Source organism: Bos taurus, chromosome 28 (assembly GCF_002263795.3).
Source record: "Bos taurus isolate L1 Dominette 01449 registration number 42190680 breed Hereford chromosome 28, ARS-UCD2.0, whole genome shotgun sequence".
Classification (NCBI taxonomy): Eukaryota; Metazoa; Chordata; class Mammalia; order Artiodactyla; family Bovidae; genus Bos; species Bos taurus.
Window position 1 is genome coordinate 29,383,495 of NC_037355.1, and position 26,466 is coordinate 29,409,960.

General features: G+C 38.6%; 1 protein-coding gene across 4 annotated transcripts; it reads right to left on the minus strand.

Moving 5' to 3' along the window:
• Positions 1–25,419, minus strand: ANXA7 (annexin A7). 4 transcript variants are annotated; one of them, XM_005226418.5, is made up of 15 exons: positions 25,360–25,419; positions 23,223–23,286; positions 22,011–22,065; positions 19,809–20,013; positions 19,131–19,232; positions 18,453–18,517; positions 17,977–18,042; positions 13,817–13,919; positions 13,506–13,600; positions 10,933–11,046; positions 10,522–10,692; positions 7,642–7,812; positions 7,486–7,561; positions 6,324–6,436; positions 1–3,941 (listed from the first exon to the last, which is right to left on the minus strand). In XM_005226418.5, exons 3-15 carry the CDS (start codon positions 22,062–22,064, stop codon positions 3,819–3,821), a joined length of 1,458 nt encoding a protein of 485 aa, XP_005226475.1. In that variant the 5' UTR covers position 22,065; positions 23,223–23,286; positions 25,360–25,419; the 3' UTR covers positions 1–3,818. The 4 variants fall into 4 exon arrangements, with proteins under 4 accessions (XP_005226475.1, XP_005226473.2, XP_005226474.2 ...); XM_005226416.5 differs by lacking the exon at positions 23,223–23,286; NM_001075991.1 differs by lacking the exon at positions 17,977–18,042 and having other exon boundaries at positions 3,464–3,941; positions 25,360–25,391.
• Positions 25,420–26,466: the final 1,047 nt, after the last annotated feature.

Consider the following 26,466-nt stretch of genomic DNA (forward strand, 5'->3'; position numbering starts at 1 on the left):
TATGATGTTAATGGAAAAATTTAATACATTTGAAATTCAGCATTACCTCAGAGTTGGAAAGGCAAAATACAATAGCAAAAACCTGGAAACAACCCAAAGGAAGAGAGGATGAATACACTGATAATATATTTAAAAAATCGCATATTACAAAGCAGTCGAAATGAATGAACTATAGCTATTCACCGTGTGTATGAATCTTAGCAGTATACATACTTTAAAATGTTACACTGTTAGGAGCCACTTGAGGGGGGCTACTGGCCAGATCAGACAATTTGAACATCAAAGTAAACAATAATAATGGATTACAATCTGTTGAATAAGATAGGAATACACAAGTTCACATTGATATAATGAAGAGAAAGGAAAGCTCTTTATAGCAGTTGAATGCCAATCCAATAATGGAGAGGAAATGATTGAAATAGAGAATTACCACTTGGCACCAACTATAGGAGTGGATGATTTAGACAGGAGTCTTCAGTGCTAAGGCTGGTATGTGGAGATTTGATAAGGAGTAGTTTACTGGCATGATTTTGGAATACTAATCAATTACAAAGGGAAAAACAGTGAATTTAAGAAGCCAGCATGATCAAGTGATCAAGGTTAACATCACCAGTGTGGGGACGAGTCTACATTTTATGCCTCCTGATGAGACTCACTGAGAAAAGCAAAGCATCATTTTGTGGTATTCCTACAGACAAAGGACCCAGGTTGTAAGCCATCCTATAATAAAAGCTTGTACCTTTTAATAAAACTGTAAAGCTACAAAAGACTGGCAACTCTTCCAGATTAAAGGAGTCTGAAAATACACAACTAAATGCAGTACGTATTTCTGTATAGGATGTTGACCCAGAAATGAAGAGACATTGTTGGGATAGTGGGCAAAATTTGAATAGGCTTACTAGATTGGGTGGTAGTATTGTACCAATATTGATTTACTGATGTGGAAGATTGTTTGCCATTATGTAGAAGAGTGACCCTGTTCAGGGGAAAACACCCACTGGAGTGTTTAGGAGTGATGAGACAGCATGACTGCAGTTTGCTCTCTCAACCCACCAACAGTTCAAATAAAGACCAATAACAAAAGACATATGCACGCACACACACACTCAGAGTAAGTAATGAACCAATAAAATGTTAACTGTATGAGAATCTAGGTAAAGAGGACATGGGAGTTCTTTGTACTGTCCTGGCAACTTTTCTATACATTTGAAATTATTTCAAAACAAATTATTAAACTATACACACACTCACACATTACTTTCCATGGATAGTCACCAGAGTCTAATTTTAAAAATAAATTGCATTTCTGCTAATAAACATGTTAAAATTATAAAAATTGAGAAAAATGCTTTTAAAGTTAGTGTTATAAGTCATAAAAGTTCTCAAATATAAAAACATGTAACTGTTGAGTAAGACGTTTCTCCCTGGATTTTTTCCCAAGTGAAGATTGCGACTGTATTTGTGTTGAGATAACTATCCTGCCTTACACACATCGTAATCTTTTTTGGGACCATGTGGCTTGTGGGATCTTAGTTCCCCAAACAGGGGATCAAACCTGGGCCTCTAGCAGCAGCAGCATGGAGTCCTAACCACTGGATTGCCAGGGAATTCTCAGTAACCCAGTTTAAAAACAGGCATTTTAATATTTTCCCAAAGAAGATATGCAAATGGACAATCAAGAAAATATGGCCAATCAAGAAAATATATTCATTAGTTATTAGGGAAATGCAAATCAAAACTGCAATGAGATGCCACTTTACATCCACTAGGATGGTTAGAATCAAAGAGACAATGATAGTGTCGGGAAGAATGAAGACACTGGGAGCCTCATTCACTGATGGTAGGACTGTAAAGTGGTACAGCTGCTTTGGAAAATAGTTTGGCAGATCCTCAAAAAGTTAAACATAAAGATACTACTGCCAGCAATTCCACTCCTATTATTATAGCCAAGAGCATTGAAAACTTGTGTCCATAGAAAAGTTTGTGCGTGAATATTCATAGCAGCCTTATTCATAATGGTAAACAGGTGAAAACAACCCAAATGTCCATCAATTGATAAATGGACAAGCAAAATGTAGATCCAAACAATGGATTATTCAGCCATAAACAGAATGAAGTATTGATTCATGCTACAACACAGGTGAACCTTAAAAACAGTACGTTGATTAAAAGAAGCCAGACACAAAGGGCCACACACTGTGTAATTCCATTCATACGTAAAGCCCCCAAGAGGGAAATCCATAGAGACAGAAAGTAGATTAGTGACTGCCAGGGGACAGGCAGGAAGAAAGGAAAGACGGCTTGACTGCTGATGGGTGTTAAGTTCTCTTTTTGGGTGATGAAAATATTCAAAAATTGATTGTGGTGACTGTTGCACAAGTGTGTGAATATCCTAAAAACCCACTAAATTGTACAGTTTAAAAGGATGAATGGTATGATATATATCAATCTTTAAAAGTTTAAAAATATATTCCTCACAAATTTTCTTCCTTTAATAACTTATACCCCTTTTCCTTTACCAAATCCTATTGCTGTTAGTTATTTTTCCAAAATCTATGTCAGAAATCTACCTTGGCCTGTTACCCTTCTACCAGTGTATCTTGCTTTCGCCTCACACTACACTTGTACATAGGCCTCTCTCTCTAAGAGTCAGGTTGTGTCTTATACCACCTTGCATGTATGTCCCTTGGCACTTACCCCCAAACAACTGTTCATTGAATTATAACTGATATTTACTCTTCTTTCCCTCAATTTTTACTACAATCATTCACCATATATATATTAAATACCTGCTTTGTGCCAGGGAGTTCAACAAAAAGAACAAATAGGGTTATTATTCTCAGAAGAATTTATAATGTAACAATATCCTTGTATCCTAAGTTTTGTTTAGATCACCCACTAGATTACAAACCTCCTTCCTTTGTACTTTCCCTAACTACCTATTGTAATGCTCAACATAATAAGCAATTGCTCAGTACTGGGAATAAACCCAGGTTTGAAATCACACTGCTATAGCACTGAGTTCCTGAACGACTTCTCCAAAGAACTAATATTCAATCTCCCAGGAAGATGATTTAAGTTTCATTTATTTATTAATTTGGCACCTTTTATGTGTCAAGCTTCATTTTCTTGAATCATGATTAAACTGCAACTAAAAGTATTTTATAATTTTTTTTTAAATCAAGGGCCAATAAAGATCTATAGGCAGTCTTAGTAGACATAAAAGTAGGCTATATATTTTAGGCATATAAACATATAATCTCTTTTTAAAAAGCTGCTACAGCCAATACTAAACTATTTTCTATGTGGGAAGTTCAACGTTTATGAATATAGAATACTGATTTATGTGAAGTAAGATGCAAATTACTCTTTTAGGTCAAAACAGCGGAATTTGTTTTAAAAAGTAATACAATTTTGACATACTACCAACTATAACTGTCCAATGGAAAGCAAAGGGTTTATCTAATGTTCAATATTATTTATTAAAATTTATTCAATATTATCACACAGAATTTGAAACTGTTGTGACTTTTACTCAATTCGGTGTCCTATTTAGAATAAGAGCAGTGAGAATTATGCTTTACAAACATTGCATTATTACTTCATCATTGTGATATGGCTTTACTTGATTGTACATAGAGAAAAAAAGAACATTGGAATTAAGGCAATAACCACATGTGCAAACCAAGCACAATACCCTGACACGGTCCTTAGTAAAAGCTCTTTTGGTTAGGTGAGGGTTGATGTTGCTGCATGCAGGTCAGTCATTGCTTTGAAGATAAGCTTTGAATAGCTTCATTCATTTATAAAAATCTCTCCTACTGGCCCACAATGGCCAGAAGAAGCTTTCGGTAATCTCCACTCGTGTCACTTGCAATCATTGTGCCCAGCGTCTTCTGATACATCTGACTGAACATCTGTTTTATCTGGACAAGATCAATCTGCATGCAAGACACGATATTTGTAATATTAGAAAAAAGTTAAAGAAAACTGATAATTTATTAAATTGTTCTTTAATAGTGAAAAGATCCTAAGTATAACCAAAGCAGAGGGGAAAAAACACCAAAGGACTGACATTTTATAGCTAGCATTTCTACCAGCACTAACAAAGTGTTGGCCAGGATGCAGAGAAGTTGGAATCCCTGTTCACTGCTGGTAGGAATGTAAAATGGTGCAGCCACTGGAAAACAGTATAGTAATTACTCAAATAAATAAAAATAGAATTACCACATGACACAACCATTGCACTTCTGAGTATCCACAAAAGTGAAAAACAGGCTCAAATATTTGTACACCCATGTTAAAAGCAGCATTATTCACAACAGTCAAAGGGTGGAAGCAACCCAAGTGTCCATTGACGGATGAAAGGATAAACTAAAGGTAGTGTATACATTCCCTGGAGAAGGAAATGGCAGCCCACTCCAGTATTCTTGCCTGGAAAATCCCATGGACAGAGGAGCCTGGTGGGCTATAGTTCCTGGGGTTGCAAAGAGTCAGACATGAACATGATGTATACATACAATGGAATATCATTCAGCCTTAGAAAAGAAGGAAATTCTTACACATGCTACAATGTGGATGAACCCTAAAAATGTTAAAATGGACAAATACTTTATGATTCCACTTATATAAATTAGCTAGAGTAGTCAAATATTGCAATACATAAGATAGAAAATAGAATGGTGGCTGCTAGGAGTTGGGAAGCAAAAAAATGGTGAATTATTGTTTAATGAATATAGATTTTCAGTTTTTTTAAGTTGAAAAAGTTCTGGTGGTGATGGTTGTACAACAATGGGAATGTACTTAATGTCACGGAACTATACACTTAAAAGTGATTAAAATGGTACTTTTGTGTTATGTGTATTTTATTATAAAGAAAAAGAGATCCTGCTTAGAAAATTTAAATCTAAAAACAAAGACACAACAAAGTTTTTCCAAATATTGTATTATAGTTGTCTTTTAAAAAATGATTTACCTTCTTTCATATAATTTCGTAGTATATGCTTCTTTCAATTAAAAAAAGTCTACTAAATATACTAAGTCAAAGAAAGGAATACATTTGAGGCTATATTTAAGTAAAAAGATAAAGATAAAACTTTAAGTTATTTTATTATACAGTGCATGCTAAATTTTAAGAATTTCTATGTCCAATAAGGTTGATCTACATAGGTCTTTCATACAGCTTCCTGTTGATTTTTTTTTGGCAGCGCCTCACGCTTGCAGGATCTCAATCCCTGAGTGCTGAACCTGGCAGTGAAAGTGCCAAACCCTAACCACTAGACCACCAGGGAATTCCCTCATCCACTTTTTTACATAAGCAAAATGAAACCCAAAAGATAAACTCTTCTTGAATTTCCTGGCAGTCTGTTTCACTAAAGCAAGTCTCTCACAGCAGGAAAAAGGTGAACACTATGCTTTATACAACCTCCGCCAACAATGAAAGAGAGCTCTTTCTTAACGTCACTCATGGACTGACAACCAACGGAGGAACTTTTAAGAAATTAACATTCTAAGTGAGACAGAGAAAGACAAATACTGCATGATTTCACTTACATGTGGAATCTGAAAAAACAAATGAACAAATATAACAAAACACAGTCATAGACACAAAGAGCAAACAGGTAGCTGCCAGAAGGGAGGGGGTTGGGGGTGGGAAGGAAATGGGTGAAAGAGTAAGAGGTACAAACTGCCAGCTGCAAAGTAAATGAGTGAAGAGTGTGAATGAGTGGGGAGTACAGGCAATAACTAAGTAGTATTTTTGTATGGTGATATGTCATAATTAGACTTTTCACGGGAATCCTTTTAAAATGTATAGAAATGTAAAATCACAATGCTTTATAACAGAAACCAGCAGAGTACTGTAGGCAAATACACTTCAAAAATGAACAAACTCAAACAAAAAGATAATAAGATTTGTTACTAGAGGTAGCGGACTGAGGGGGGCAGATTGGAGAAAGACAATCAAAAGGCACAAACTTCCCATTATAAGATAAGTTACTAGGGGTGTAATATACAATGTGATAAATATAATTAACACTGCTTTATGTATAGACAGTAAATCCTAAAAGTTCTCATCACAAGGAAAAATGTTTTCCTTTAATCTCATATTTTGTAAGATGATGGATGTTCATTAAACTTACTGTGATAATCACTTCCTGATGTATGTAAGTCAAATTTCTATGCGGCACACTTTAAATTTATACAGTGAGGTATGTCAATTACATCTCAATAAAACTAGAAGAAAAATTGTGTTTAATATTGCTAAGAAAAAAGAATCAATATTCAAAATCAAGTGAAGATCAGACAGAAAGTAAGCGCCTCACCTCACTTCGAGTGACCACAATCCTGACCAGGGTGGAGTCATCTGTGCCGGCGCCTTTCATAGAATAGTAGAGCCTCTCAGCAAAGAAGGCAGGGCGGTTCAGGGCACACTGCACTGAAAGTGAGAGAGGCTTCAGACGTGAAATCATGACAAAGATGTCCACACACCAGCTTCATCTATCACTTCCAGCTGCTTTTGATCATTTCCTATGTAATTATCTCAGAAATCTTAGGTGAGTTGTAGAGTGCTCTCCCCCTTGATTTTTCTCAGCATCCATCTTTCTTTCCAGCTGCATCAGATAGTCTACCTTCAATTCTACAAGATTCCCTCTGGCCAGTAAATCCCATTTTCTCTCCACAGATGCAGTCACTTAAAATTCTTAACATTTTCCCCCCTTAACATGAGAAAATGTGTAGCAACTGTACCCTGGTAATACCTAACTAAACGGAATAATGACTAAAATCTGAATTCTAGATGTCAAATGTATCATTTGACTGAAAGAAGGATGTAAGACAGATTCCAATATAAATAAGAAAACACAGACTTGAGAATGATAATAGGAAAATTAAGTTAGCAAAGGCTCTACCTTTCACAGAGATGGACTAACTGTACATTACTGTGTTAGCTACAATTACAATAGTAGTATTTATAAGATATTCAATTGCTAATACCAATGTGTTACTAATATTCTCTTTAGTCTTATATTCTCCATGAGAACAAAATTTCCATTTCATTAAGCTTCTGGACGTCAGGACCAAAAATTGGGTTTTTAATTTCAAATGGAAAAGAGTCTCATTTGGCTAAATACTTGAAAGGCATTTGGGGGCTCAAAATGATGCTTTGTGTGGTGGCACTCTCTAGTTTCCTTAGGGCTTTCCCATTTACCTTAATGGAAATGCTACAATCCGTTATATACTTTTGTATAGTCCTCAAGAAGGGCATAGAAAATAACGACCAAATAATTCCAAAACAATCCTATTTGATCACACCACCAACCATTCATAGGGAACTGCATATAAAAACATAGGATTATCTTGTCTCTGCCTAAGCAGACTCCAGGGAGGCTATACTAAGAATCACCTTTTAATGGGAACAACTATTCAAAGCCTCACTCATTTACAAACAAAACAAAGCAAATCACGAAAACAGGAAAAGTGTCTTACAGATGGTCTTTAAACCGCTTTCAACATTTCCGGAAAACTCACGGCTGACACTGTTTAACAAATCTCGATTAGCCATCTGTAGACAAAAAAGTATAGGGGTTGAAATATTTTGACACCTTAAAATAGAAGCAAAATCTTCAAAAGAAAAGCTCATACCCTGGAATAGGCCTCCATGGTAGCTTTCAGTTGAGGAAAGCTTCTTGTGGCAAGAATCATGTTAAAGCAAGATTCATCTGTCCCTAGTCTCCCCTCACCAGCCTGGTAGAGACGCTGAGCATCTTCCTGAGCCAGTTGGTGGTTAACATTCTGGTTCTCATCACGATTTCCCTGCAAAAAAAGGAATGCAGGAGTTAGAAGAAAGTGATACAAGTCTTATTTTTAAAACAAGGTTTTCCAATCTGGTCATTTTTGAATTTAAAAGGACAATTTACTAAAAATTAATGCATAAAGTTTGTCACGCTTATCTTTCATTTCCAAAGAAACTATACTAGTGTAACTAATATTTTATTACATTGCCAACTATGGATTTTATAATGTAGATCATGGTTTGATGAGGTTATATTAAAACGAGAGGTTTTACAGGGCTTTGAGAGCTAAATTAGAAAACGTTTCCATAAAAAATTACACAGACATTTTACTTTTGAAGGTATAGAAAATTTTACTGATATTCAGTTTAAAAAGCTTTCTCGATAGACTAAAGAGACAGGGATTCTTAAATAAATCACTCTTTTGGGTTTGATCCTTGGTTTACAAGCTGCAGGGTTTTTTTGTTTTTATTCAATAAACATTTCTCCAGTAGCAGGTATTGAAAGTCTAGGTATGATACAAACCACAGAGATTGGAAATGATTATCACTACTCCATTCCTCCCATGAAGGAGATAAAAGATGTCTCCAAAGAGTGAGTAGGGCTACAACCAAAATCTCTGGGAATTAAATGCAGGCTCAGAGCAGGGAATGACAAATGGCCCAGGAGAGTCCAGGAAAGCTTCTCTGAGGAGGTGCTTTGAAGGGTGGTAACTGGGCCAGGAGAAAGAGACTGGTATGTATTGAAACTGCAAACTATAGCACCTCCAGAGGCTGTGGCCACACACACAGACTCATGATCCAGCAAGTCCTGAACACTAACAATGCAGCCACTTCTACCCTCTGGGAGAAATCCCTCGGCCATCAAAGGAATTTCACTTTTCGCTTCTCTGGTGATAAGGTCTCCTTCCATCAGTCCAAGTTCTGAGCCAGTGAGCACTGTCTCTCGTCTAGCTTGGGGAGAGACGCACTGAGACGTCCCAGAAGCTGGATATCCCTGAACTCCAAGGTCTGAAGTAACTTTAGATTTCTCATGATGAAGCGACTCCTAAGCCATGCTTTGAGGACCTGGTCTCCTAGGAGATAAGAACTACCACTCAAATGAACAAAGTATGGTTCTGCTTAGCTGGGATTTAAGATCAGCATTATACTGAGTTCCACTTTATATTCACCATGTACCTGAAAGGTATGGAGCACTTATTTTGTATCAGGCCGTATTAGTCAGGGTTCTCCAGAGGAACAGAACCAACAGGATGTGCTATGTGGTGGGGCCACAAGACAAGACAAGGCCCTTCCCTCCAAGGAAGTTAAGCCAAATGAGGAAGCATATAATATAGAGGCTCCGTGAACTTCCTTTCATTCATCCAAGTGTAATCTTAATATGTAAGTATTTATTATGAATGTATGCATAAAAATGATGCGTGAGACTTTAAGAAGAAGCTATAAATAACACAAGTACTGACAGGCTGTATCAATTTATAGACCAAACTCTTCCCTGGGATGGGATCGGGGAGGGAGGGAGAGAGGAAGCTCTGGGCCTGAATAAGAGTAAAGCTTATACTTGGGTAGTTGGTTTCTCTCTAAAACAGAAACACAAACCCAAACAAGGAAAAGGTCGCCCTCTAGAGTCTTAGTGTCTGTCTGAGGAACAGAATGGAGATGTGTTCCTTGAAGGTTGAGGAACTGTTGTCTGAAGAGCATTGGCACAAGCAATGTATAGAAGCCTATTCTAAATGGGCTGAATACAGCACAGGCAATAGGAGCTCAACAACAACTCCCCAGATGACTGCCTTTGGCTTCAAGCACACAATATGGTCCCATTGTCCTAGAAAGCCACTTCCAGGACAAGGGCTCTTTATTTTGTAAAATGGTTGGGCCCTGAACCCTGCATAAAGAGACATTCAGCACCTCATTAAAGTCTGAATACTCGTTTTTTAGCATTAACTCTGTTTCTGATTTTCTTTTCCTGCTAACCTACCCTCCTGCTCTGTTACTGGTTGAGGTAAATTCAATGTCCTCCCACCATTTGCTTTGTTTTCTCACTTCCATACCCACACGCTCTGGCACACTGCCTTTTCTGCAACTACATCCCTTTGCTCTGAGAGCCTGTCTACTTTTAGAATCTTCAAGACTGTCCAACCTTGTGCACTAGCAGGAGAGCCAGTAACTCCTGATACCGAATCAGTGTGCTAGTCTTTTGCATCATCTCTTTCAAATATACCCTGATTATTTATAGTATCATTACATATACCCTATTTGGAGAATTTTCTGCAACTCTGCCAGCACATCTAGGGAATCAGAACAAGGACGGTACTTAAGCACAGTGTTTCAGTGGATGCTGACATGTTTTCTGCATTTCTGTCTCACTCTTATTGCACTCGCATGGCAGACCTGCATATCTTCAGCCGATGGTCCCAATTAACTGGCAGAACAATGCTAACCTTAAAAATACAGATGCAGCTTCATTCTAAGACACAGAGCCTCAAGTTGATTTCTGATTTCATACAACCTTCATGTGGTTAATTGCTGACTCCTTACAACAACCAGATTTACAGAAATAATTTTCAATACAGAAACAAAGAAACCCATACAGATGATTCTCTGTTGTCCCTCTTAAAGATGTCAAGATTCCACGGGGGCTAGATATTAAAAGGAATAAAGAATGCCCACTGGCAGTAGGCAGTAAAGAATGTTCCCTCCACCAACACTCAGACACTGAATTCAATACTCACCTGGCACATGGATACAAGTAAACGTTCAAAGTGCCCTGAAGTATCTGACCTAATGTCCTTTTCAAGGTCTCGTCCAAATTCTGATTGATAACATCTGACTATTTCTCGGATTTCCTGGTTTGTTCTTGTGCACAAAATTTCAATCAACACACGTTCCTGAGTTCCTGCTCCCTATGTGAAATGAAGGGAGAATGAGAGAGAATTACAAACAAAAAGCAAATTTCTGGAAGTTATTAAATCTTAATGTTCTACCAAACATAACTTTGGCCTCCAGACTGAAAAGCTCTATATATTCAGATGGTATAAAATAATGTATTGGTTTACCTGTCACTGTAAACTCAGAACTGCATAATTTATGGGGTTTTACATTTGAAATAGGATAAAATACTCAAAGTAAATGCCATATAGTACCTTCATCGCATTCCGTAAACTCCAGGCATCATAATACGTAGATGGCATGAACAGGGCAAGGATCAGTTCTTCCATATTTCCACTTAACTCTGATTTAAGATCTTTGATTAAATCCTGTTACATAACAAACACAAATTCAGTATATGAGCTCTCCAAATTTTGTTTTGCTTAAAATTTTTAAGGGAAATACGAGAAAAATGGAATTGAACTACTTTAAGAAAACCTCAATTTCTGTTCAGAATATCATACACTACAGAATTAAGTATTTAAGCTTATTATATTCAAGAAGATATATTTTAGTTGTTCTATTAATAAATACTTAATAATAAACTTATTGTAGTTCCGCCACTATACCAGGTACCAAAAAAGAGGAATCGGAAACAAAGAATAGTTCAAATTAACAAAATGATAAACACGTATTTTCTTAGTATAAAAAACTGTTCTTGTTTTATGAGGAAGCAGAAATCATCATCATTGTGTTCTTATTTGAGAAGAAAAGACAAACATCTAAAAACTAAAATAAAGCAGCCTGTTCTCCAGCACCAGATGAATAAGCAGCACAGAAATAAGTTGAAGTAGGAAAAGTTAAAGTGGGCTGAGAGCTTCAGAGAAAATTTTAGTGAAGGTATTGAAGAGTATGTAAAAATTAGCAAAGAGAAAGGAGAAAGATATTTCAGGTAAGGAGGAGGGACACAAACAAGAACAGAAAAGTTGTTCCTAGCCTTGGCTATATGCATTAAAATAATCTGCAGAATTTTTCTAAAAAAAAAAATTATGTCAAGAATGAATACTCAGAGATTCTGCATGTGTTTTTAAATTTGGAAAGAAATTATGATATTCTGCTCAGGTTGAGAATTACTTAGTATAGACACAAGAATGAGCAAAATTTTTTCAATGGGACAATAAGACAACCAATTTTGTTACGAATAATGTTTTTAGACATTAATAAAAACAAAGTTGTAACTATATTCTTGGATTATTACGTTGAATACCAAGCTAAAGAACATGGATTTGATTCTGCATGCTGGGAGGAGTCACTGAAAATTTTTATATAAGAAAACAACAGGCAGTATGGATTATAATGACCAAAGATATATATGAAATTTAGCCTGCTGGAATATTTAGATAAGGAGTAATAAAGGTTTGGGTTTGAGTGGTGACAGTGTAAATGGAAAGAAAAAAAGGAGATAGAAGACACATTTCTAAAGAGCCTTTTTACAGATTAGATCAACAAGACAAGCAATAACCAGTTGCCAGGACAACGCAGTGCCTGGCATACACAGGCACTGAAACAATATTCACTGACTGACTGAGAAAGAAGAATGTGGGACCAAAGACTCCACAGCTGGCTAGAGGACAGGGTTTTTACTAATAAGAAGTCCAAACAAAAAGTGGCGGTGGGTAAGGAAAATAGTCTGGGAATTTAGTTTTAACTCAAAAGTGATACATGAGAAAATTTAGGACAAGAAAGCACAGACTACATGTGAACTAAAGAAATTCATAAAACAAAAAATATTTTTGTGAGAAAAATGAGTCTGATGTTGAACCCTAAGGGAAATCTAGACCTTGTGTCGCTTAAGGAGCCTTAAGAGTAAGGAAGTGGACTCTGGGTTGGGCAGAGAGGGAAAGCAGAGTAGAAAAGATGAATCAGGTCAGTGGGCCTCTACTCCCACTCTGAGAAAAGTTAATTGGATCCAGAGAATGTCAGAAAACTTTTAGGATTCCTATCTGAATGACAAACCAATGCTACCCACTCTTGCCCTTTATATTTAAGAAGCCATGGCACCTGTCAGCCATAGAACCTTGCTGGATTTAGTCACTGATCATCCACTCAACAAATATTTATGTGGCTATCTGTTATTGTTCCTGTCCTTGGTACTATAAACACAAAGATGAATATGACATGGTTTGCCCTAGGGCAGCTCACAGTTTTTAGGGAGTGGGCACTGAGATTAGTTACAGTAGAGGTTTTACAAAGTGCTATGAGATCACAGTGGAACAAGCAATGAGAGAAACTTCACAAAGTAGCTTAAACAAGCCAAATTCTGGAGAGCTTGTCTGCCACGCAGCAAAAGAAGAAAAGGTATTCCAGGACAAGAAAACAACATATATCAACCACAGAAGCATGTGTGCAGGGAATGGCAAGAGGTTCTATAAAATTGTAAAACAGGATATGTTTACAAGGAGGGAGAGAAGTGAAAGATGATGCCACAGGCCAAGAATAAGCAACGGCCACATAAGAAGTCCTTGAATCCCACTTCAAGGAGAAGACTGAGAACCAAGGTACTGATTATGATTATGGTCATAATCTACTTTCTACTGAACGTGTGTCACCTATCAGACATAGTAAATGGGTATGATTATGAGATCAAGGACTACTCTAGAATTGGAAAGGCTTTTAAGAGAAATAAATATTGAATACACCTCTTCTGGGGTCTCTGAAGTCTAGCTATCTCTACTTTATACTTATCAGTACTAATAAAAATGTAGTATCCAACTTGACAGAATTCAGGGCCTACAGGCCACTGTTCTTGCTGAGTCCTAAAAAGAAAATGAAACAAAACAAAACATACCTTGCCATACATGGTCTTAAAAGCTGCTTTAATTTTTTGCCTTTGGTCATTGGAACGATTGGCCACAACATCTATAATTGCCTGCTCGTCTGTACCTGAAAGAACCACACATGTCTAAATAAGGATGAGGTCTCTGTGGGGTGCTCGCTGAGGACATTTTTTCGATTACAAGGTGGCTGGTGCTAGATTAAATTGAGGCGTGTGCACACAGGCTCACATATAAACTTGGTTTTGTGATATAAACCTTATTTTTACTTTATATCCAAACACTTGAACTTACTATAAATAAGACAAAAATACGTTTTCCTTACCAAAACCCTTCATTGCTTTACGAAGAACTTCAGCATCTCTCATGGCATCAAAATTGGCAGCGGGTCGGATTGTTCCATGAGTTCCCTGAGTCATCGGAGCAGGCTAAGAACAAGAGGCATAAAATCCAAGTCAGTTGTTGTGGTAATCTAATCCTTTCACAATATATACTATGCTATGCTATGCTAAGTCACTTCAGTCGTGTCCGACTCTGTGCGACCCCATAGACAGCAGCCCACCAGGCTCCCCGGTCCCTGGGATTCTCCAGGCAAGAACACTGGAGTGGGGTGCCATTTCCTTCTCCAATATATACATATACCAAATCAACATGTTACATACCTAAAACTAACACAATGTTCTATTTCAATTGGGTTTCAATAAAACTGGGAGAAAAACAGTACGAAAAAATGTTCAACATCTTTAATACTAGAAACACTAGCTTAAAAAAAAAAATCCCTCCCAACTCAGGTTTCTCTGCTAATAAGACAACAACTTAAGACTTCTCCAATCATCACTCTTAGGCAAGAAAGCCAGTGCTGAGATTTCAGGACAAGAATATTTATTTTTGTGGCGGAACAGATACAGACCATCCTTCTCCTGCCAAAAGACAGCAAGACGCCAAACTTTCAGGAAACAAGACAGTCAAGCTTGTGAAGTTAGTCACAATCTTTCTATGCCTTGGTTTCCTTCAAGGGAGAATAGGGGGGAAAAGAGATTGATCCCTGAGCAGTGTGAGATGAGTGGCAGTGTTTTATTTAAAGAATATAATAATGGCTTTAGGGAGGCAGAGTCGGAGTTGCCCAGTGAGATTTCAAACAAGCAATGTAATTTTGGTAATCTCTCTTCATTTTCAGTATAGGCTCTGATTATTAGACATAAAATAAAACATCTTACAACAAGAAAAGCACAAAAAATGAAATTGATGACTAGAGACTCTTGGAGTTATTCATCAATTTTTTAAGGATAAACCAAAAAGCAAAACAATGGATACATTTTTTAAACACCAATCTATGAAGAAATTTAAAAATCACCAATGACAAAGACCACAGTAATAAGTGTTTCAGGCAAGAATCACTAATTTGATGCTAAAATTAGTGGGTAAAAGTATAATGTGTATACTTTGTAACATTACAGCAGAAAACCTAGCAGACATCATCTGAAACAAATGATCAACACCAATTATCACCAGGAAGAGGGCACATCAACAGTAAGTGCCTCCTGGTAAGAGGCACTAGGGGCACAGCATCACTTCTGTGGTATTCCTGTTAGAAAGGCATGACCTAGATTTACTCAGAGGGACTTATCAGACAAACCCAAATAAAGGAATATTTTACAAAATAACTGGTAGTACTCTTCCAACGTGTCAAGGTGATGAACAACAAGGACTGAAGAACTATTTCATATTAAAGGAAACTGAAGAGACATGGCAACAAACGCAGTGTTTAATCCTGGATTTGATCCTGAGCCGAAAGGACATTACTGGGACAGTTAATGAAATCTGAATAAGGTCTAAAGGTGGAGTAATAGTGTCATTAAAACATTAATTCTTGATCACTGTATTTATGTAAGAAGTTAATATTTGGGGAATCTGAGTAGAGGGTATGTATATAGGAATTGGCTCAGTCAGTAAAGAATCCGCCTGCAATGCAGGAGACCTGGGTTTGATCCCTGGGTCAGAAGATCCCCTGGAGGGGGAAATGGCAACCCACTCCAGTATTCTTGCCTGGAAAAATCCCATGGACAGAGGAGCCTGGCAGGCTGCATACGATTCATGGGGTCGCAAAAAGTCAGACACACTTAGTAACTAAACCATATATAATTTTTACAACTTTTCAATGTTTGAAATTATTACAAAATTAAGTTTAAAAATTCTGAATACAAAGTTATGAAACAGTTTATTAGTTTTCTTAAAAGACTCAAATCAGGGCTTAAGAGAGATGAGATGAGACAAGATGATATCCCACCACATTTTTTAAAAATTAATTTTAATAATATATTTTATTTAACCAAGTATTTCTAAAGTATCATTTAAAGATGAAATCAACATCGTTTCAAAATATAAAATTATTCAGCTGCTATGTAGGCAACTGAAACTGTATTTCAAGTTATACCCATTGAATACAGCAATATGCTAGCCTGGAAAATCCCATGGACGGAGGAGCCTGGTGGGCTGCAGTCCATGGGGTCGCTAGAGTCAGACACGACTGAGCGACTTCAGTTTCCCTTTTCACTTTCATGCATTGGAGAAGGAAATGGCAACCCACTGCAGTGTTCTTGCCTGGAGAATCCCAGGGACGGGGGAGCCTGGTGGGCTGCCGTCTACGGGGTCGCACAGAGTCGGACACGACTGAAGCGACTTAGCAGCAGCAGTGGGGACAAAGTGTTTGGGGAGAAGCAGACCAGACCATCTTTCAGCAAACACTTTTACAGTCTGTAATTCCTCCCACTCATCTATACATTTTTTCCTACCAATAAGCCTAACAATCATCTGTCACTAGTTTCTAAGCTAGCAATGTAAGCAAAGAACTAACAAGAAATATTTGTATTGTGGTTTTAAGGAAAACTAAAAATATTCTACTTGTAGCATATATTCAAGTTGAAAAATTTTTTCAACATATTGCCTTTACATGAGGCTTAATGCATCAAAAACTATGAAAGTTTCCTTTGATGTAACCATTGTGACTAAAATCCTAAGCAGGGCAGAAGGTTCTGTTTAAAATACACTGAACTAGGTAGAAAGAGAAACCAACTCCCATCAGGTACTGTTTGATGACTCGCATTTTGTCATCTTGTTTCTAAAAACAAAAACAACAACAAAAACCTATTCCATTTTTCATCTGGAGGGAAAAATGGCTTTGTTTTATTCTTTGTTCAAAGTCTAAGTTTGAAGTGTCTCTTGTCATCGAGAATACTATCATCCTGCAGGCATTATTTTGAACTCAAAAGAAATCACGGTCCATGTTTTTGAGGTCAAATCTCTAACTGCAGAGGATTTCCCAGCACGCAAAGCCCATACTATCAGCCACCAAGACTTCCACCCTTTGACACCCATTTGATTCCAACCTTCTTGCTGAAAAAGTGCCATAGAATTAGAACTGGATCAATCAAGAGAGGTCACTTGCCTGAACTGCTCAACCAAGTCACACACACAGCAACCAACCTCCACCAGCGGATTTTCAGTGACAGGGAGCTCACGAGGTAGTCTATTCCATCTCCATCTAAAAGCTCTTCCAAAATCTACTGCTCTGTTAACTGCCTGGTTTTAGTTTAAGGTAGTAATTGTTACACAAGATAAGCTGCAGGTATACGTGTATTTTACTTTAAGTGTTTTTATGTTTAAAAATCTTTTATATTCAGTCATAAAATGATGTCTTTAAAAGTATATGCATGCTTAAACTAAACTAAAATAAAAATTCTCATAACAAATGTTTAGAATAGCTACAGATTTATAATATGATTAACAATCAACTTTCAACGATTTTTTAAAAAAAGAAGTGAAAGCAATTTACTATGGGCTTTCAAGGAATATCATTTACTCTATCAGTAAAGTAGCATATTTTAACAAAGAGACTGCTGTTCTGAAAAGCAGAAGAGCTAGGATCTAGTCTCAGCTTTGTCATTCACTAGCTGTGTGGCCCGGGACAAGTTCCTTAATCTCTCTGGAGCTCAAATACCTCAAATCAGGAAAGTAAGCCAGAAAATGGCTAAATTGTTTCTCTTCCAATACTGTAATCCCTTTCCCAACCCAGCTGAAGAAAAAGCTTAAAAACGCTAGACTTTTATGAATAGACAGTATGAAATGAGAAAATCAAGATAAAGTAAACATAAAACTGCTTATGTTCCTAATAACCTGCATAGGGTATAAAGGAATTAACAAGTCAATTAAAGAATAAAACTTAATATTAAAGTAAGGAGCTATACTGAAATGGGGCAAGGATTTGATATATGGGAGACCTTCTGAGACTACTGAAAAATCAATTTAACAGACATTAATCACTATCATGCTTAAAGGGCCTGCCAAGCACTACAGGGACATGAAGATAAAATAGCTATCGTGAGCCCTCGAGGAAGTGGTGAGAGACAAATACACAAGAAATTAGAAACAAATGAAGGCACGTTTAGGGGACTGAGTGATTAGTGAACATCAGAAAACCTTACTCACTTCACTGCTATAATCCCAAGAAACAGGAGAGAAAACAGGATAGGAAGGAAAGGATTCTGTATTGATCTGAAAGAAGAGTGGAAAGTTATAAAGGCAAAAATGGAAAATAAAACCATACTTCATAAAACACGGCTAGAAATATCAATCACCCAGCCACCTGAGTTCATAGTTATACTGCCAGCAAGGGAGGAGGAAAAAGAACTAAAACCAATGCCAAGAATCCAATCTAATGACTGAATCTCTATGGAAAAAAGAGTATGGGTGTCATCACCTGAGAGAAGGGACCTATGTTTGTCTTATCAAAGTCATCAGGACACGGGTGGACCAAAGCGCATGCAGTCTATCAGAAGCAAAGATTAAAGTCTTAAGTGTCTCTTAGAGACCATCTTCCCTGCTTCAAGGAAATCTCTAAGATCAATAAAGGCGTAGGGCCCTTCTTTAGCAGACTTAATTTAAAAGACAGGAACCAAAAATACCTGACTAGGGTAAGGAGATTGTCCTCCAGGATACTGAGAAGGCATCGCTCCCCCAGGAAAACCACCTATATATTAAGAAAAAATACAGCAAAAGGTATTAACTGATTTATTTTTTCAAAACAGCACTGATTTATTACGAATATGGAAACATATGAGAACACTCACACTTATGTTATTCACTAGAATAATTTTTAAGTATCATGATATACTGAATCAAAAAACAACTTTGGTCACAAGGACCTTTAAAAATATTCCATGTTGTAATTTCTTTAAAACAATTTAACACAATTTCTTTAAAAATAATACTTTAAAAAGAAGAACAAAATAGTTGAACCAGATTAAATTCTGATTCTGTTTGGAAAGGATGGCAGCACATGGTTCTGGGCTCATTCCCTTCGTGTTACACGAATGACAGAGAAATTCCTAAAGGTTTCGTTTTTTTTTGGCTTCAGGAGAGATAATTTTTTTTAATTGAAAAAAACTGGTCCTTCTTTCCATCTTATGATTAAACCTTTTTTATCAGGTTAATACATTTTCATGAAACCAGATAGTACCTAATAAGTATTTAGTATAAACATTTACTAAAGATGATCCCAAACACAAACTAAGTTCTTTCAATGGCAACTGAAAAATTCAAAATATCAAGCCATTGTGCTTTTCTGGACAGTTGATACCTACCAGGCAGTGGGACCTGTGCTGGGCCACCCCCATAAGACTGTGTAGGTGGCTGTGGATAGCCAGGAAAGCCTGCTCCACCTGGTGGGGCTCCAAACCCTTGGCCTGGAAGAAGAGAGAAAAATAAACTATAGTGACAGGTCTCATGATCGAAGTGAAAACTTTACAAATAATAAAAGAAATAATCTATAATGCTACAGTAGCAGTCCCTTTGGTCTAAATTCAACTTCTCAACAACTCCTTCCCCATTAAAAAATACATTAAAAAAATGTTACTTCTTTCGTTTGCCCTAATGACTTACAATATAAAAGTGCTAAGTTTTTTCTTTCTTTTTTTTTTTTTACATCTTGTGGCGAGAGCTGTCCTAAGGTCACAATCATGCTAAAACCAAATGTCTCAATCAGTTCTTAAGATTACAAATTATCAAGTGAACCATTAGTCCTTTATGACCATGAGATTTATTCTAATTCCCACAGAATTTTGGAGATCGCTCCTGAGAATTCTCCAGCTTTCATGCCTCCTCAGAATCTTTATTCCTCTACCTTGCCAGCTAAGTCCTTACTATCTAAGGTAGAAAGCAGGCTAAGAAAAACTCTGATTTCATACAAAACAAGCAGGAACAAAAAGGATTAAAGAGACAAGAAAAGAAGTGTTACACTACTTCCACAACCCACGACTCACCTCCAGGATAGGATGGAGCTCCGCCTGGCTGTGGGGCACCAGGATAGCCTCCAGGGGCTGGATAGCCACCAGGGGCAGGGTAGCCTCCAGCTCCTGGGTAGCCACTACTTGGTGCTGGTGGGTAGGCACCTCCTCCCATCGGAGGGAAACCACTAGGATAAGGATACTGACCAGGAGGGGGGAAAGATGACTCCTGACCCGTAGGCTGAAAAACCAGAAAAGTTTTCAAATGACTGTGATCATTGAGAAACAGAACCTAGCTAAGAAAACAGAGATAACTGTTAAGATCTAGCTTATTCTTTTACATATTAAAAAGCCCATTAGAAGTCCTGATATCTCATATTAGTTTATCAGTATAGTAGTTTGTCAGGATACCTGTCAGAATTCAGTTTTATGTAAATCTACGTGTGTTAGGCAAGAAGAGTCTGTTTCTCTATTTGGGAGTGTCTCTTTTCAAACCTCAAGGCTAAAAAAAAAAAACAAAACACCTCAAGGCTTCATGAACAACTAGCAAAGCTCAGTATAGTTTCTTCATTCTCCTAGCACCTGGAAATACGGGAAAGATCTGCCTCTCTACCCTAAAGAGAAGAATTCATGGCTTTCTTGTAATACACCTGGACCTGTGTATAACAGAAAGAATAAAAAAGTGACCTGAGCACATACTAGGTGTGACATTTGGGACCTCAATTCAGATCATACAATGTCTAAGTCTGAAGAGACTGTTGTTGTTTAGTCACTAAGTCGTGTCCAACTCTTTGAGACCCCATGGACTGTAGCTGCCAGGCTCCTCGTCCGTGGGACTTCCCAGGTAACAATACTAGAATCAGTCGCCATTTCATTCTCCAGGGGAATCTTCCTGACCCAGGGATTGAACCCACTTCTCCTGCTTGGTAGGTGGATTCTTTACCACTGAGCCACCTGGGAAAAAGCCCAAAGAGACTGTTACACGTTCACTAAACTTTTTTCCAGGCCACAGAGACTACATTTCCCAGGATATGACTGAATACTGGTAAAGGACAGTGGACAGAAGTAATGTACACCACTTCCAGCCTGGTCCCCATGACTTCCTGCCCAATCCTCTAAGATGTCTCTTCCTCTCTCATTTCCTTCATCTGCCAGCTGGAAGCAAAGAATCCAGTGGAGGACTCCAAAGCACTAGAGGATGGTAGAGTCAATATACTAAGGCAACAGAGGATAGAAGGAGCCTGAAAACCCACAGGATGAAATGGAACAAGGTCTCTTAGCTCCCTACCACACACTTCCCCCATCATCCCCACCACTGACTTCTAGGAGACTGGAGTAAGCAAGAAATAGGTTTTTATTGTGTTGAGCCATCGGGATGTTGAGATTGTCTGTTTTAGCATTAGCCTATACTGACAGAAATGGTTGCCAGAGTCCAGTTTAGTATATAGGGACCTGGGAACATAGTTACAAATTTCATTTCTCTTATGACAAATTCAGGAGAACTATATATTCACTTTACACACAGGTACACATATTGTCACTAATCCATATAGGCCCCTCTTTCTATTTACCCAGAATTACAAAGAAGCCCTACATACTTATGAGCATAAAACGGAAATACACTAACCGCTATGAGGTTAGTCCTCGGAACAGTACAGGTCAACAGCAAAGTAGAACTTGGTAGCACATTTATAACATGTACTCAGAATACTAAAAGTCTCAGAACTACAAATCCAGGGCCTTCTAATCCACTGCAATTTGCGTTCTCTGAGTCAAGCCCTTCTTAATTTAAACATCCAACACACAGGTTAAAAACCAGTGACTCATAGGATGGATTTAGTTTACATACGTGTTGTATTGAATCATACAGTATTTAACATTTTAAAATATGCATTTCCCAATTTAAAAAAATGGGCAGTTTCATATAAAATCTAGATTTTATTTATATTTAAGCTTTACTTAAAGAAATAGAATATCCAGCAACATTGAATCAACCTCCCTGTATGGACACATCAGGCTGAAGAGGACTAACAGGTGCTTTTCCATAGGTGACACAAGTCTTTGTAGTTCCTCCACAACCCTGCCTTCACTCACGTACTCTACTCAGTACTTCTGGCTGTTTGAATTTATGACTGCTGCTCTAGCATATTTGTAACATCTGTCATGGGTTGGCTGGTCCTATGCAACACCTGTTCCCAGGACATGAGCTATTTTAGTATCCTAAGTGGCAATACTTACGGGATATCCAGGGAAAGGTGGGTAGCCTGTGGGCGGATAGCCTGGGTATGACATTCTGTAACAACAATAAGAAATGTCCTCTGTAATTTCATATAAGGAATAAGACCTTTGAAGATATACATTGTCACAATCTAAATCAAATCACATCTTCTGAAAGAAAGAGCCTATCAGGCAGGCTGACTCAGTAGTTCTGAGATGGGGCCCGAGCTTCTGTATTTCTAACTACCCTTCCCGGTGATGCTGTTGCTGCTGGTCTGTGAGCAATATTTTGATATCAGAATATTTAGGCATTTCTGAATCTACCATTTAATTTGGCAAGTTTATCAATATGTGTTTTGGCTCTTCTCCCCAGTACAGCTATAAATGATTTGTATTTTTCTTTTATCAAGACCCCAAACAATGATATATACATACTAATATATATAAAATAGATGACAAATAAAGACCTACTGTTTAGCATAGGGAACTTTACTCAATTCTCTGTAATGGGTTACATGGGAAAAGAATCTAGAGTGGATATATGTATAAGTGATTCACTTTGCTATACGCCTGAAACTAACACTGATATACACAATAGTGTAAATCTATACTCCAGTTAAAATAAAAAAGATCCCAAACAAATCCAGTTCAACATTTACAAAAACCCATAATGTAACAAGCACTGTTCTAGGTGCTGATAAAGAGATGAGAGGGGCAGGGGGAAGTAGCCTGCCTTTTGAATATATAGTACAGGAAAATTAGAAAATAAATTTAAATTATTATTGAGTCCCTTATGACATAGCACAGTGCAGAAGCTAAAAACTTGCTAAATTGAAAATGAGTGGGCATATATCTAGCGGAAGTTAAAAATTATTAAGAAAGATAATAAGAATACTGATTCAGACAGTTCTGAACCAGTCATCTGGGATCCAAAGACCTGGATGCAAAGGATGTTAAATCATTTTTTTTTCCCTTCTTCTCCAAGCCCAGTTGATAAAAGGAATAAAGGAGAAGCAATACCCTCTAAGAACAGTCAGAGGGACCAAGGGTAAAAGAGGTCAGGTTCCAAAGAAAAAGTCTGAAAATAATTTATGGGAGAAATTAATAATAATTTTAAAGACAAGTGTTATAGCACCAAAGACTACATAAGTTATTTAAATTTCTGAATCTCAGGAACTGTTCCAGTGACAAAGTCCTATTTCTACAGTCTAAAACTACTACATTAAGTCTTACCTTAAAGGGTTCTAGAGGAATTATGCCAACAAGAGTGTCAGAACAGAATGAAGATAAACACTATCTGCATATAAGAAAACAATGCAACTTTAAGAAAGTGAATCTGGGTATATTTTAAAGAATAATAATTTAAAAGAGTAGAATGCAATGCCATTTCCAGGATGTACTTTATAAAAATACTTACAAAAATGCAAAATTATTATACATACAAAGCTATTCATTACAGCACTATTTGTAACAAAAAAAGGTTAGGGAATTCCCTGGCAGTCCAATGGTTAAGATTCAGCACTTTCACTGCTAGGGCGTAGTCGGGCAACTAAGATTCCACAAGCCATACAGTGTGGCTAAAATAAAACATTAAAAACAACCTAAAAGACCATTAATAAGGGACAGCTAAAACAGATTACAGAAAGCCATACAATAAAATGTTACGCAACTATTAAAAATGAGCAGCTCTCTTATATGTATGGCTGAGTCCCTTTGCTGTCTACCTGAAAGTATCACATTGTTAACTGGCTATACTCCAATACAAAAGAAACAGTTGAATAAAAAAACATGAGCAGCTCTCCTTTTATTCATATAAGAAACCATCTCTAAGTCACATTAAGTGGGAAAAAAGCAACGTGAAAAACTGCATAGATATTCTGCAACCAAATGTGTAAAACATACAGTTATTTGTATATAGAGAATATCCCTGAAAGTAGACTCAACAAAGTAGGAAACAGTACCTCGGAGAGGAGAACTAGAGCATAAGGAGACTTTTCAAAGTAGCGATAGACCTTTTGGAATTATGCATGTATCATCTATTTCAGATTTTAAAAGCTTTTGTACAAAGCTTAAACAAACCCAAGGGTGACTCAACAAACTACTCAACTTTGCCCAAAGAACAATTAGACTATACTGGTGAACCACAGCTTTTACGTCCTTTTCAACATTCTTAGTCAGCAACTACTTTTTAAAAGACTAGAAAAGCATTCCTGGTTCTCCAGACCATCTCCACCCAGTGAGTCAACTACTAAAAGGGTTGGGTCTCCCTAGGCAAGTCTCAGAGATGGCATGATGCCCAGGTACACAGGAGGTAGCTGTTCCAAATTTATGAAACAAATGAAACAAAACAGGAAGGGTGAATGAAGATGGCCAACAGTAGATACTAGGATTTTCCAAAATCTGCCTCTTGATTGGGAAGGACCATTTAAATCTGTCAGCAAGGGCTCTTCGATAAAGAACTGGAGGCAGGTCACCACCAGTGAGGACTGAAAGGCTTCGGTTTGCAGTAGTTCTACCTCCTTATCTAGTGCTTGAAACCCCTTCCCTGACTGGTAGGTAACTCATTATACTCATTATCTAATTAGGACAGGTTACTTTATCAGATCAGTTCCCCACCAACTGGCAGAAGTTAAGGAAGTTTAGAGGCAATTGGACGACTTCCTTTCATTTCTGTCACTTTACAGTGGACATCAGCCATCTTCTTCTGAAGAAGAGTTCACCCAGGTTAGGCTCATATCCGCATAGGTTTGCTGCCGTTTAGGAACTAGGAATCAAATCTGGAATGCTACTTCCTACAATAGTTTCCAAGAATTATAAACCTGGGCCAGTGTACAATTTCAGGCTTCCGCATTCGTCCTAGGGCTCACTAAGCAAAGTACAAATTCCCCAAGTTTCCCTAAATTTGCTGTGTCACCAAGAAATCTAGTCGGACTTAGCTGCTCACTGGCTTTCCTACTCAGCTCTCCTAGAGGGCCGCTTCAGCAGGCCCATCCTCTGGCCTCAGTCCCTCCACCTGTGGTCCACCTGCCTGCGCCGGAGGCCTCACTGCTCCCTAGGATCCCTGGACAGACGAGGGGCAGAGACAACTGACGAACAGGACTTCCCGTGGTCTGGCCACCTCGCCGACCCCGCCCGAATGCACCCCCGGCCGAACGTCCCCACCAGGCAGCCCGGGTCCCAAGATGCGCGCACCGGCTCGCCGGCCACCCCTGGGGCCTATAGGCCCCTCCAGCCTCCCCCCAGTCCCCCGCGCCGGTTCGAGGCCGCAGGCGGGGCCCCGCCCACTCCCGGGTGGCCGGCCACGGAGCTGGGCGGGGCGAGGTATCCGAGGGGCTGAGGGGTTGCAAGGGTAGGGGGCGCCGTTCCTCACCTGACCCCGCGGAGCAGCGTCACGGCCCAACCTGGTCCGGAGCAAGATGGAGCCGGAGGCGGGTCCGGGAGGGGCGGGGCGCCGGGCTGCCACCGGAGCCCGTTAGGGCCGCAGCCGCGGCCGGGAACGCCTCTGGGGTAGGACAGGGCGGTGCCGGCGGGGCCCATCCGGGCGACCTTTGGGACCCCGGCTCGGGCTTTCCCTTCGACCCCGCGTCGCCGCTCCACCTGCGAGGAGGAGGTCCTTTCGGGTGCACCAGCCAGTTTTATCACAGTTCCTTCCGGGCTCTCTCAAGCCATTTGAGAAACTCAGCCGGTTCTGAGGCATCAGTGGAGGGCGGCAGAAGCCTCGAGACTGGAGACCAGGGACAGCCTCTCTGCCTGATGTGCAATCCTCTCTGGTTATCTTCTAAGGACAAGAACGGTGTCTTTTAATAGTGCCTTGTGGAATGAATATTCATGGGGATCATAAATAGTGGGAATACGAGATTCATTAATCAAAACCACTCCAGAAGGGAGTTGTTAGGTGATTCTAGGCTCCCCTCACACCAGAGCCCTAATTTACACACACACTAGCATTAAACATTTGAGGGCATTTCAAGGCCCAGAGCAGTATTTTAAACTCATTAAGAAAGTTTATATTCCAAAGCAACAAAAAGACAGCTACCTTTTACAGTGGTTCTCAAACTGTGGTCCCCAGACTGGCAGCTGCCACATTTCCTGGAAACGTGTTAGAACCACAAATTATTGGGCTCCACCTTTGACCTTCTGAATTAGTTTAATTCACCTCCAGAGTTTAGCGGTGAAGCCTGGCAGTTTGTTTTCACAAGTCCTCAAGGTAGGTCTATGCACACTAAACTTCGAGAACTTATCCAAGGCTTCCTCATGGGGGTGGGATAGGGTAGATGAAATTTTTAAGTGGGAAGGGCAAAATATGCATGGCCCTACAACAGGGATGAAATCTAAGGTACTTGAGAAAGGTCACTGCCAAAATTTAAACGATACTGCACAACTCTCTGGGAACCCAGCATTAATTTCCCAGCTCCCACCAGTCTGTCTGGCAAACACTGGGCCTTTCTGCCCAGTCTGCCTGGAGACTTCTGGAATC